Consider the following 14,191-nt stretch of genomic DNA (forward strand, 5'->3'; position numbering starts at 1 on the left):
TGTCCAAATGTTTGTGGACACCCATTCTAATGAATGCATGCTTTTTTCAGCTACTATAAGTTGCATCCATTGCTGACACAGGTGTGCAAAAGCACACACTCAACTTGCCTAGTCCCTGTAGGGAGGTATTGACAAAAGAATAGGCGCGGGCTACAGGGGTATAAAGCCCAGTACTCATCCAGTACTTTTGGGATGAGTTAGGGAGTTGAGGATGAGATGAGGTGGTGATCACCCAACATCCTGTCCTCACTAACGTTCTTGTTGCTGAGTGCAATCAAATCTTCACAGCAATGCACCTAGAAACCGGATTCCAAAAAAGTTGGGACACTAAACAAATTGTGAATAAAAACTGAATGCAATGATGTGGAGATGGCAAATGTCAATATTTTATTCGTAATAGAACATAGATGACAGATCAAAAGTTTACTCTGAGTTAATGTAACATTTTATAGGAGAAATATGTTGATTCAAAATTTCATGGCGTCAACAAATCCCAAAAAAGTTGGGACAGGGCCATTTTTTACCACTGTGTGGCACCCCCCCTTCTTCTTACAACACTCAACAGACGTCTGGGTACAGAGGAGACCAGTTTCTCAAGTTATCATGTTGTCAAGTTAGAAATAGGAATGCTCTCCCATTCATGTCTAATACAGGCCTCTAACTGTTCAATCGTCTTGGGCCTTCTTTGTCGCACCTTCCTCTTTATGATGCGCCAAATGTTCTCTATAGGTGAAAGATCTGGACTGCAGGCTGGCCATTTCAGTACCCGGATCCTTCTCCTACGTAGCCATGATGTTGTGATTGCTGCAGAATGTGGTCTGGCATTATCTTGTTGAAAAAAGCAGGGTCTTCCCTGAAAGAGATGACGTCTAGATGGGAGCATATGTTGTTCTAGAACCTGAACATAGTTCTCTGCATTAATGGTGCCTTTCCAGACATGCAAGCTGCCCATGCCACAAGCACTCATGCAACCCCATACCATCAGTGATGCAGGCTTCTGAACGGAGCGTTGATAACAACTTGGGTTATCCTTGTCCTCTCTGGTCCGGATGACATGGCGTCCCAGTGTTCCATAAAGAACTTCAAATCGTGACTCATCTGACCACAGAACAGTCTTCCATTTTGCCACATTCCATTTTAAAAGAGCCCTGGCCCAGTGCAAACGTCTGAGCTTGTGGAGCTTGCTTAGAAATGGCTTTGTCTTTGCACTGTAGAGTTTCAGCTGGCAACGGCGGATGGCACGGTGGATTGTGTTCACTGACAATGATTTCTGGAAGTATTCCTGAGCCCATTCTGTTATTTCCTTGACAGTGGCATTCCTATTTGAGGTGCAGTGACGTTTAAGGGCCCGGAGATCATGAGCATCCAGTAGAGTTTTACGGCCTTGACCCTTACGCGATTGTTCCAGATTCTCTGAATCTTTTGATGATGTTAAGCACGGTTGATGATGATAACTTAAAAGTCTTTGCTATTTTACGCTGGGTAACACCATTCTGATATTGCTGCACTATCTTTCTGCAAAACAATGGTTCCAGCTGTTCGTTATATGCTCAATTTCCTTTTTCCAGCCACTTATTGCTACTTGTCCCAACTTTTTGGGGATTTGTTGACAACATGAAATTTTGAATCAACATATTTCTCCTTTAAAATGTTACATTAACTCAGATTAAACTTTTGATCTGTCATCTATGTTCTATTACGAATAAAATATTGACATTTGCCATCTCCACATCATTGCATTCAGTTTTTATTCACAATTTGTTTAGTGTCCCCACTTTTTTGGAATCCGGTTTGTAGTAGACATCTAGTAGAAAGCCTTTCGTGGACAGTTACTCCAACAAAAGCAGGGTAAAACTTTTATAATAGCTTTGATTGTGAAGAAACAATACATGAGCAGGTGTCCCAATACTTTTTATAACCACCAATTAATGTAATGCATAAACAATTATGTATGCTACCTTGTAGCTCGAGGGCAGAACTGAATATGCTTTCTATACTGTATGGCAGTTACATAGCACACACACACCTAACACACTCTGCATATATCTGAGCTGATTTGGACTCATGTCTGGATAGGTTCTCCAGCTGGTGATGGTCGTCGGGGGAGCGCTGACCGGGACAGTCTAAGAAGCTGTGCGTACTGCTGTCGACCCGCCAGCAGGGTCTGAGAGAGACCAAGAGGTGCGCAGAACCCAGAGGAACCCAGCAGATTTCATCACACACAAACACTCCTACCACCACCAGTCTGGCCCTGAATGCAGAGCTGTCCCGTCAGTGTCCAACAGAGGGAGCCAATGCAAGGGGAAAGAAATGCGGAATGAGGAGGAGAGGAGCGGATGTTCGAGAGGGCTTCGAAGATGCTGACTTGACATTTCCTTCTCATTCTCTTATAACTCCCTCGATGGTTTTGTCTGTTTTGCTATGCTTTGTATCCCAACCAAAGAAAACCATGTTTTTGTGTTCAGCTGTGAGAGCTGTGAAGAATCTGGTTCCTGACCTATGAGGAGAGTTCACTCTGTGTAAGAAATCAAACAGGTCAGGCTTTGGTAGCATAGACATTGACAAGAAGAGCATTTATGAAACTCAAGGTGATCATACCCTCCCCCCCGTATTCAATGTTAAGCTTGATTTTTGAAGTCCCCTTGCCTTAATCCATGGTGTATTTACTTGATGTGTGGTCTATGCAGTGTCTGTATTCCTGACTCTGTGTTCTGCGTCAGACTGGTTTTGTAACATCGGTTGGTGATGCACAGCTTTGAGCTGGAGCCTCCTCACGTGTGATGGGGACTGTGGTTTCAGGTCTATGGAAGTCAATGGAGAGAGACAGAATGAGTGTCCTGTCAAAGGCTCAAACTGAGATCCCTGGGCCGTACCTTCACCCAACATCAGCATATGTAAACACGATGAAGAAGACAGTAGGAGACTAAAAGTTTGGCAAATGGGTATAGGTACATTTATCTTGGTCACTTGCTCCAATGGTTCTTTGAGTGTGGACCACAGGGACCTCAAGGGTCCAGATGTTTGTTCCAAGCAAACTCACAACAAAAAGGGATTGAGTAAAAACGTACACCAGAACCACTGCATTAAGCAACCAAGTTAATGGTAAACGTTCCAAAAATTGTTCTCTAGGGCAATGTAATAGAAGAACCATCGTTGGTTTCCTAAGGAACATTTCAATAGATGGCTCCTTAAAGCAGTGGCTCTCAGATCACTCTTCTGGGCCTTCGAGATGGTCCATATTGTTGCTTTATTTTATCTCTTGGCATGTAGGGATAGAGCTAAAATCTGGACCATCTTTTAAGCCCTGAGGACCACTGTCTTAAAAAAGCGAGACATACAATAGTAAAGAACAGAAAAGTTTAAGAATCTTCACATAACATTAAAGCTATGAGCTAAGCCAAGGACCATTTAGGAATCTTTATTAAAACTGCATGATCTTTTCTTGGTGTCTTTCAGTGTTAGGAAGGCCCTTACACCCCTTCCATGTACCCATGAAGTAACCATTTAGAACCATGTAGTAACCTTGATTTGTGCATTTAATAAGTATCAGTAGCTCCTGCTTTCATCAGTGAACACTTCACAACAGTCACTCTAAGACTAAGTGACTGAGAATGGAGTGCAGGGGGTTAGTCCTGAATCTTGAAGGCTTGTTAGGTCTTTAAGGTGTTTGGGCAGGGATCTCAGGTTTGGGCTGTTGGTTGTAATCTGTATTGTGCTCCTCTGAGAAGACGTCTAATGTTTGCATGACCTCGTAAATGTTTACATAAGCGATGATAAACATGAGATATAGAAATTATTACTACCACTATGCTAATATAACAAAACAACAACAAAAAAAGACTGACTGAAACTTTTACTGTATATGACGTTGGAGACACAAAGTATTTTGGCACTATCGAGGGGGCCACATTTTTGAATACTGCGTGAAATGCACCTGATAAATAACTGTCATTTTTCCCCCCTTCATATTACATGGACTATGGTTTGTACACAGATGTTGTCCAGGGCTGTTAAAGTATTTCCTCTATATAATTGATTCTGAAAGGTTAGGAACAATATAACGACCTTAACACACTTATTTTGTTGGCTTGTTTTTCGATTTCAGTTTGTTCAGTCTGTTTCTTTCTTATTTCAAAGCAAATTTAACCATCCAGTAATAGAAGAAAACAGCCATTAGACAGTTCCTTAAAATAGTATTAATTATACTTCTGCTACAACATAACCTGTAGTCCAGTGTAGTCTAATGGGCAGGAGAGGACTCCGTCCATCCAACTCGGCTACTGTAATAACTGGAGAAGTGAGTGTCATCCTACATTAAAATCAAGCACATGTATAACTGAGTAATGCTTAGCGCTGGCAAGCACAGTATTACAGCTAAGAAACAGGAACTCACTACTTTAGGCTTTTAACTTGAATGGCTCAGACTTAACAAAAGTGTGTATGCTACAACTATTACCCACTAATAAGCCTTTAATTCTTCCTGATTTGATGTTTGATTTTTTTTTTTAACCCCCTTTGAGTAAATTTTCAACTGCGTTCAGTTTTACGGGAAAACAGATGCACTTGTGGATTTCGAAAGGGAAACACAGCTATGTGCATTATACATAAAGAAATTATGTATAGGAAGATTGTATATCTTTTTTGTAAAAGCTGTTTTGAGCTACAAATGTATGGATGCAATGCATCATGGGTTATTGATGGAGTAACAAAGAGCCAATGATTTGTACCCTTGAGGATATTGTAGCAGGTTCTGAAATAAACACTCTTGTCTATGCATTGTGTTTTTCAGTAAGATTTATGTGTACAGTGCAAATAAAGGTCACATCAAAGTGCTATGCAAAGCCAGGCTATGGTTGGTAATTTCAGGTTAAGAAAAAAAAAAACAACAACAACAAAGGGTTTGTGTACACATTCACACTCAGGCCTGTTATAATAAGTTGCTTAAGGTCCACCAGGGGGCCCCACAAGTGTATATATAAGTATATATACACATACACACATACACACACACACACATTATATATAGTGTAGATGTCCAACGAAAAACATCTCCAAAATGGGGACTTTACAGCAGAAGGAAAAAATTCTTTTAATTTAATTCCCAATACCTTAGAGCATTCCTATTGGTCTGTTCATACAGAATTAGTCACACAGACTAATTCAGGACAGTCACTGTCCAGAGCAGCTACAGGGTTCAAATGTCAAATGATGAGGACAATTAATAGCAAAAATGTATTTATATATAAAGCTTCGTCTGGTTTTACTATTTAAATGTGAGTAAACATTTTATTCTTTAAACCACTAACAGCATTTCTCCCAAATTTCTATGACTATTTAAAGCATTTATTTGCAGAAATGACTACTGCTCAAAATATTAATAATATGATTCAGTGTTTTTAGGCCTCCAATCACACAAAGAAATGCATGAACTTTATCAGCAGTTTGTGCTACAGTAGCTGTTCTATGAGATCAGACCAGACAGGCTAGCCTTCGCTCCCCATGCGCCTCTATGAGCTCTGGACGCCCATGAACCTGCTGCCAGTTCAACTTTTGGTAGATACTGACCACAACACTGGGAAGAGCCTGTCTGTGGTTTTGGAGATGGTCTGACCCAGTCGTCTGGCCATCGCAACTTGGCTCTAGTCAAAGTTGCTCCGATTCTCAGGCTTGCCCATTTCCCCTGTTCTTAACACATCATCTTTAAGAACTGAACTATATCCAACCCCTGACAGAGGTCATTGTAACGAGATGTTATTCAGAGTTACTTTACATTATGTTTTAATGTTATGGCTAATTGGTGTATATCTTAGCTTTCACATAAAAACCTTGCATTTGCAAAATGGCAACTGTAGAGAAGAAGGAAAAACCTTTTACTGGATGTCAACAGAAAAAGATTTTAAGTAAGTTTGGAGCATTTCTATTGGTCCATTTATTATGAAATTCTGACACAATGTAAAGAACAACTGCCAGATTCAATAACATATACAATATAAAATAAATCTCATGAAAACATAAATGGCAGATTTTCTTACATATAAATTACTTTTATTTTATTTTTATGTTAGTCATCTTTCCTATGTTTTATTAATATTTAGCAACTAATTTAGTAATTACAATTTTCCTTCATTTTCCAGTGTGTATATTAATGTTCTTTTTGTTTATATTAGGATTTAACATTTTTACTGATTATTACATAACAAAAAGGCTCTATACAAGCCTGTGATACAAGTGTGATTACAGAATGTGTGTGAAAAACTAGTCATTTAATCTGATTAGGTGAAACAAGAGAAGTGTGTGTTACCAAATATGACACCAGAGAAATGCTGTCACCCAGCATACTGAGAAAACACATATGTTAGTCAGTTCTCATTAATCAGGTGTTAGTGTGTGTGCATGTGTGTGTGTCAGTGCAAATTTGATGGAACCTGTTCAAAATAAGTGCAAAAGCACAGCAGACTGTGTTCCATCTGCTCCATCTGTTCAATCATTCTAGGCTCAGGAATCAGGCAGGTTGCTACTGGATATATTTATCTAGAAGCATCTTTCTCGCATTTTTAAGTCTCTTCTAAAGGGTTTTAAGGTGCAACAGATAAAACATGCAATAGAGTCTTGTTCAGCTGCACAGTAGTTCTAATCAAGCCTATCCAACATACTAAAGCAGACCATCCAATTTATTTATTTTTTTACCATGAATCAACTTTGCCATCTCCACCAACCACATCCGGTATTAGGTGTAAATACAGACTACCTATGCCAACTGGATCTCCACCGCCGTTCACAGTGTGAACACAGTCGTGCCGTGCCGAGTAATACAGTGAGAAAACAACCTACAGCTCTTTCTCCACAGCGTTTGCTACTGCTGTCCTCTTCAGACTCTCCTTCACCCTGATGAATTCGGGCGCTCTCTTCAGCCTCTCTCTCTCCTCCTCCATCTCTCTTTCCAGCTGGAAAAGAAAAGCAACAGTAAGATTTGGGTCAGGGTGAATCCCAGTGATGTGTCTTGCTCACACAGAGTGAACTAGGACATAAAAGTCAAGGCATTTGCCAAGGGCCGTGATGTCCCCATGTCATCACAGTCTTGATCATGTATGAGAAGACATCAAACTAGAAGTGGGTTAAACAAGCTTTAGGCCAGGGCAGAGATTCTGAGACCTTTTGGTCACTTTTGGAAGAAACCAGAGAAACACTTTATATACAATACATACTTTTTTTAAATTAAAATATAAAAAGATTAAAAATCCAAAAAGCTATCATTATAGCAATTTTTACCCTCTCTAGTCTCTGCTGTCTCCTCAGCAGCTCCTGCTCCAAAGGAGATCTTCGCTTCTTCCTCTCTTCCTCTTTCTCACGTTCCTGCCTCAGAGCCAAAGCTCTGTTCCTCTGCTCTAGTACCCTCTGCAGCTCCGGCTTCTCCTCCACCACTGCTCCTCTGACAATATCATATTATTATACTTTTACAGTTTTAGCTGGGAAAAACACGACCACAAAAAACATGTAGCTGATTAAACTGTGTGCATTCCAACAGTGGCCTTTAGGGGGCGGCCTTTACATTATTAGACCATCTGAGACTATGTGGGAGACTTTTTTTAAGCTAGTTTCGCCCTTTCTGTAGGTTAAGAAAGATAAGAAGTATGAGGCTGTCTTTTTTTGGGCAAGCAGAGGAAAAGGGGTGCTGATGAAAGCTTTACAAATATTAAGGACTGTAATTAGGTCAGAACATGTTGAGGGTCAGACTGTAGACAATGTAAGTCCTCTGCAACTCCCCAAAGGGGGATATATTTATAGCTGAACAAAAAGTCCAGCGAGTTACACTACAGAATTAGAACCACTGTCACTGAAGTTCCTTAAATCCAACACACTCACTAAACCTGGCAATTAACAGATGAGCAGGGAAAATCACCAACCTGTGCTGGACACTGGGCCTCCAAGACTAGAACTGAAGAACCCTGGTGTTTTTGCAGGAACCAGTGTTTCCCAGTGGGACACTGTATGCAGTGAGGTCCACTACACTAGTTTTAATGCTTATATTATTATTATTTATTAATTATTATTAATTATTTTTTTTTAAATTTCACATTGTTACAGTTACAGATTACAGATTACAAATTAAATTATCAGCATGATTGTTTGGGTGCAAAGTAGAATTTAGTATTTGGTGGTGTGTCCCGTTCTGCTTTAAAGAAGCTCAAGCACAAACTTGAGCTGCATGGATTGTATAACTTTGTGTAAAAGTCCCAGATCCAGCTGAGAGCCAGAACACATCTAAACAGGTATGATTGGGGTGGTGGGTCAATCTCAGCACTGCTGTGACACTGACTGACATAGTAATGGTGTGTTAGTAGCATGTTCTGCGCTGGTACAAGTTTTTAACACTGTGTCCACTCTCTGTCCACTCTATTAGATTCTCCTACCTAGTTGGTCCACCTTGTAGATGTAAAGTCTCAGGGTAAACATCTCCAATTTGCTCAGATTTGAATTTTTTTTATTATTTGGGTGGTGACATTGACTGACATGGTGGTGGTGTGTTAGTAGTGTTAAGATGGTACAAGTGCGCAAGGCACAGTAGTGCTGCTGGAGTCCTCAGTGTCACTGCTGGACTGAGAATAGTCCACTAACTGTAAATATCCAGCCTAAAGCGTCCGGTGGGAAGAGTCCTGTGAGCACTGATGAAGGACTAGAAGTTGACCAACACAAACCGTGCAGCAACAGATGAGCTTCTGTCTCTGACTTTACATCTACAAGGTGGACCAACTAAGTAGGAGTATCTAATAGAGTGGACAGAGAGTGGACAGAGTGTTAAACACGCATCAGAACACGCTACTAACACACCATTGCTATGCCAGTCAGTGTCACTGCTAAGATTAACCCACCACCCAAATCATACCTGCTCTGTGGTGGTCCTGTGGGGTCCTGACCATTAAAGAACAGGGTGCAAGGAGGCCAAGTATGCAGAGAAACAGATGGATACAGTCTGGAATTATAGAACCACAAAATGCTCCTATATGGGAAGTGGAGTTGATATAATAGGCAGACTTCATTCCAAATACATACTATTCTGATATGACTGTGTATATTGTAGCAGCCACATACCTCAACCTATCTGGGGTCACATAAAATCTGTACATTTAACATATGTTACAGTGTATTTCGTTCATATTTGGAATATAAAGACGGTTTTCATTTTAATAGGGAGAGTGTGTTTACTGTGTGTGCTCTGTCTGTCTGTGTACCTTTTGTGAGTGATGAGCAGCTCTCGATGGAGCTCCCGATGGCTTCTGGAAGCCTTAACAGGATTGGGCAATTTTTTGGGCCTAATGAGCTCTTCATAATAGGCCTCGTCTACATGCTCTACCAGCGGCTGGTTCTGATCCAGGTCTTCGTCTTTGTCCCATCTCTGATCAGAGCAGAGTCCAGAGCCCAGATCACAGCCTGAGTCTGAGGGACACAAACCACAGAGGAGGGGGGAAAGAGAGTGAGAGAGAGTGTGAGAGAGAGGTCTTGTGGAGATCAAGCCTCAATAGTCAGATCTGGTGTGGCAGCAAAAGGGGGATCTACTCAATATTAGGCAGATGGTATTAATGTTAGGGCTGATATGTGTATATCCTGAACAGCAAAGAGGCATTCAGGACCTGAGTTGAGTACTTGGCTAATCAATCACAAAAACATACAGTCCTCAACTCATTTTTTATACTGATTGACAACACCAGATGCCCGTTAAATTACATAAACCTTTCATAGTGAACTGACCAATGGAAATGATCCAGAAAATTGCATTACATACAACTTTAACGTTATTTTTAACACGACCATTCACATTGATATTAGTAAGTTTATAATAGGTGTTATTGTATATACACAGTAATAACTTATAGACTGCAGATGGAAATCGTATCAAACATCTCATCATATCATGACAACAATTAGCATATTTATAAAATATATAATAATAAGATATAGTGAGATGTAAATGATATATACTCAATGACCCAAAAACATGAATGCACCAAGGAGTTGACAGAATTGAATGGAACATTATTCACTATATTGCCAAAAGTATTCACTCACCCATTCAAATAATTGAATTCAGGTGTTCCATGGCCACATGTATATAAAATCAAGCACCTAGGCATGCAGACTGCTTCTACAAACATTTGTGAAAGAATAGGTCGCTCTCAGGAGCTCAGTGAATTCCAGCATGGTACCATGCATGATAAGATGCCACCTGTGCAACAAGTCCAGCGGTGAAATTTCCTTGCTACTAAATATTCCACAGTCCACTGTCAGTGGTATTTATTACAAAGTGAAACAATTGGGAACGACAGCAACTCTGAAGTGCGCTGAAGTGGTAGGCCACGTCAGCAGATGCTGAGGCGCATTGTGCATCACTACAGACCTTCAAACTTCATGTGGCCTTCGGATTAGCTCAAGACAGTGCGTAGAGAGCTTCATGGACTGGGTTTTCCATGGCCGAGCAGCTGCATCCAAGCCTTACATCACCATTACATTACATCAAGTGCAATGCAAAGCGTCGGATGCAGTGGTGTAAAGCACGCCACTGGACTCTAGAGCAGTGGAGACGTGTTATCCGGAGTGACGAATCATGCTTCTCCATCTGGCAATCCAATGGACGAGTCTGGGTTTGGCGATTGCCATGAGAGCAGTACTTGTCTGACTGCACTGTGTTAAGTGTAAAGTTTGGTGGAGGGGGGATTATGGTGTGGGGTTGTTTTTCAGGAGTTGGGTTTGGCCCCTTCGTTCTAGTGAAAGGAACTCTTACTGCTTCAGCATACTAAGAGATTTTGGTCAATTTCATGCTCAAAGCTTTGGGGGAACAGTTTGGGGATGACCCTTTCCTTTTCCAACATGACTGCGCACCAATGCACAATGCAAGGTCCACAAAGACATGGATGAGCGAGTTGGAGTAGAAGAACTTGACTGGCCTGCACAGAGTCCTGACCTGAGGGTTGACCTCACAAATATGCTTCTGGAAGAATGGTCAAAAATTCCCATAATATTCCTAAACCTTGTGGAAAGCCTTCCCAGAAGAGTTGAAGCCGTTATAGCTGCAAAGGGTGGCCCGACATCATATTAAACCCTATGGATTAAGAATGGGATGTCACTTAAGTTCATATGCGTGCAAAGACAGGCGAGCGAATACTTTTGGCAATATAGTGTATGGAGCTTAATTCAAATACAACAACTCCTCCTCAGTTAATTGTTTTGTCATGAGTGTCAATAAATGTACTTTATTCATCCACTATATCACCACTAATCAAATCTAAAGACATCCCTGATATTAATTTTATTATAACTTTATTTGTTTATGCTGTTCAGCTTTCTAGACACATGTCTACCCTGTTAGAAGCCTTTTAACATTTAACTAAAAGCAAATTGGAGTTACATTACTATAATTAATGGTTGATTCTTTTGTTACACCAGCAATTAGACATTCCAATAAATTAATATGAAATTCAAATTAGTACCTGGTCCGATAAGAGGCTGTGCACATCCCGAACGCAGGTGCTGATCACTATGGCTGGCCTGTGAACACCATATGACATAAATTCTATTACAAATAGCTTTAGACACTGGTGAAAGACGTGTGGACTCCCGTAAGATATGCAGTGCCAGTCTTTCATTTCAATTCATTCCATTAAAGTGTGTTTCATTAAGGCAGTGCTTATTTTGCATTCTCATCTTCAGCTCTTCCAGACTTTCATAAATAATTTCCAATGCCGTTGATGAAGAGGACAACAGCCTTGTGCTTCTAGAGGAAACTCACACAGTGGCACAAGAGAGTTATTGTATGCATGTGTGTGTGTGTGTGTGTACACACCATGCTGGGTTAATCATATTGGCCTAAAATGCTAGCGGAACCAGCTGGCGTCCAGCCACCTCATTACTGACCCGGCCAAACAATCTCTCCCATTTTCTTTTGAAAAATTGTTTACTCTCTGAAATGGCACAGAGAAGTCGCAATCAGTCTTTAGACTAAGCTGTTTGAGAGCAGAGTGAGCCAGAGGTGATGGAAGTGTTACAACAAACAGGCCAACTGTGAGAAAGCGGCGTTTAAAAGCAAAATTGCAAAACACAGTATTCTGAATATTGTAAGCATTTAGTGCAGAGATGATACCAGTCTTGTGCAATGGCAGCATTGATTTTTTATATATACTTACAATATTTGGACAAAAGTACTGGGACACCAGCTCCTTCGATGTTTCTTCCGAAATCAAGTGTCTTAAAAAAAGTATACCCTGCTTTTGTTGGAGTAACTGTCTACTGTACAGGGAAAAATGCTTTCTACTAGACTTTGGAGCATTTCTGTGAGGATTTGATTACATTAAGCGGCAAGAGCATTAATGAGGTCAAGATGTTAGCTGATCCCCACCTCACCTCATCCCAAAAGTACTGGATGGAGCACCAACCATCATTCCGGAAACCAGTTTCAGTGTTCCACAGCTCAATGCAGGGGGCTTTATACCCCTCTAGCCCATGCCTGGCATTAAGCATGGTGCCAATAGGTTCATGTTTATCTGCTATTCTATTGGCTAGGTTGTGTGTGTGCACATGTGTGTCAGTGCAATGGGTGCAGCTTAAAGTAGCTGACTGCATTCATTAAAAGAGGTGTCCACAAACATTTGGACATGCACTGAAACAATAAACCATTTCCATTTTAAATAGATTTAAGATCACAGAAGAGATACTGTTGATAACAAATCACTTCCCCAAACCTGATGCCAAGATAACTGAGCAAATTCCTTACTTTCTTTCCATGGGTCACCCCCATGTTGCCCATGGCATTGTCCTCTCGCTGGTCACTCCTCTAGGTTAGGTCCAGGGTGTTTAGGGGTTCTCTTCTGCTGAAGCGGTGACGAAGACAGGAGGCAGAAAAGTGTGTACTCGCGACACTAAACTCTGTGCACACACACACACACACACCCACCCTCCAAACAACTCAGGCCTGGAATACACACTGAATTAGAGATTGCATTATTACTGTGCCTTCCAATGAGAAAGAGGGAGGGAGGGGAGAAAGAGTGCGAGTGTGTAAGTGTGAATGAGAAGAAAAAGACAGAAGGAAAAAGGGTCAGAGAAAGTGTGAGACAAAGAAGACAGAATGAGATTGTGAGAGTGAAAGAAGTAATAGAGAAAATACAGCGAGAGAGAGAGAGGAAGAAGACAGGGGAAATGAGGGAGAGAGAAACTGTTGAGACAGGGATAGTGTGACAGAAGTAGTATGAGAGTAACAAAAGTGTGAGAGGGAAAGAAAGAGACAAAAACAGAGTAAGGGAGAGAGAAAGAAAGAGGGTGTGAGAAGGAGAATGAACGAAAATGTGAGACAGAGTCCAGAACATAGCTGGAAATGTAGAAAGGGTGCAAAAGCCAATAATAATAATAATAATAATAAAGGAAATACAGTAGAATGTAGTAGTAGTGAACGAAATAGAAGTTAGATTTCAAGAAGGAAAATAATATAAGAGTAAGAAAAATAAGAGTATAAGAGCGCAAGAGCAAAAGAATATGAGTGAGAGAGGAAATGAAAAAAGAGAAAAAGAGAGACTGGGGGAACGATGGTGAGAGAAACTGTGAGAAACAGAGTGCAAGAAAGAGTATGAGACAAAAAGTTCAAAAGGAAGAAAGAAATAGAGTAAGAAAGGGGGCGCGAGAGCAAAAGGGTATGAAAGAGAGAAATTGTTGAGTCAAAGAAAGAGAGTGAGAGAAGAAAGAGAAATGTGATAGCAGAAGAATAAGAGAGAGTAAGAGCGAATGAGACAACGACGAAGAAATTGTTGAGAAAGAGAGACTGAAAGAAAGAGTTTTAAACAAAAAGACAAACAGGAAATACAATAAGACATAGCAGGCGAGAGCGAAAGGATATAAAGAAAGAGGGAATAAGAAGAGAGAGGAAGAAATGAGGGAGAGAAATTGTTGAGATTCCAAGAGAGAGAGAGTGAAAGGAAAAGAGAAAAAGAGAAAATCAGCAAAAATCTATAAGAAAGAAAGAAGGAATAACATAAGAAAGAACAAACTGTTGAGACCGAGACAGATGGTAAAAAAGAGAATCCAGAAAGACAGAGACATTGGAAACACAGTAAGAGACAGCACGCGAGAGTGAAAGGATACCAGAGAGACAGAAATAGGGAAAGAGAGTGAGGAAAAAGAGAAATTCATCACATTCATTTAGATTGAT

At 40.6% G+C, this 14,191-nt stretch overlaps 2 protein-coding genes across 5 annotated transcripts in view; one reads left to right on the plus strand and one right to left on the minus strand.

Annotated features, from left to right (window-relative positions):
• camk1a (calcium/calmodulin-dependent protein kinase Ia) overlaps positions 1–4,841 on the plus strand; it is a 39,640-nt gene extending 34,799 nt beyond the window's left edge. Inside the window, exon 12 of the mRNA XM_072684722.1 lies at positions 2,077–4,841. Coding sequence (XP_072540823.1) covers positions 2,077–2,168 — 92 coding nt within the window. The 3' untranslated portion in view covers positions 2,169–4,841. The remainder of the gene's footprint in view (positions 1–2,076) is intronic.
• LOC140560334 (actin-associated protein FAM107A) lies at positions 1,793–13,448 on the minus strand. 4 transcript variants are annotated; one of them, XM_072684723.1, is made up of 7 exons: positions 12,764–13,448; positions 11,484–11,541; positions 9,231–9,435; positions 7,270–7,429; positions 6,832–6,944; positions 2,668–2,801; positions 1,793–2,515 (listed from the first exon to the last, which is right to left on the minus strand). In XM_072684723.1, exons 1-6 carry the CDS (start codon positions 12,794–12,796, stop codon positions 2,717–2,719), a joined length of 654 nt encoding a protein of 217 aa, XP_072540824.1. In that variant the 5' UTR covers positions 12,797–13,448; the 3' UTR covers positions 1,793–2,515; positions 2,668–2,716. The 4 variants fall into 4 exon arrangements, with proteins under 4 accessions (XP_072540824.1, XP_072540825.1, XP_072540827.1 ...); XM_072684724.1 differs by lacking the exon at positions 1,793–2,515 and having other exon boundaries at positions 2,649–2,801; XM_072684726.1 differs by lacking the exons at positions 1,793–2,515; positions 2,668–2,801 and having other exon boundaries at positions 6,071–6,838; positions 6,920–6,944.
• Positions 13,449–14,191: the final 743 nt, after the last annotated feature.

The sequence above is a fragment of the Salminus brasiliensis genome, chromosome 7 (genome assembly GCF_030463535.1).
Source record: "Salminus brasiliensis chromosome 7, fSalBra1.hap2, whole genome shotgun sequence".
Classification (NCBI taxonomy): Eukaryota; Metazoa; Chordata; class Actinopteri; order Characiformes; family Bryconidae; genus Salminus; species Salminus brasiliensis.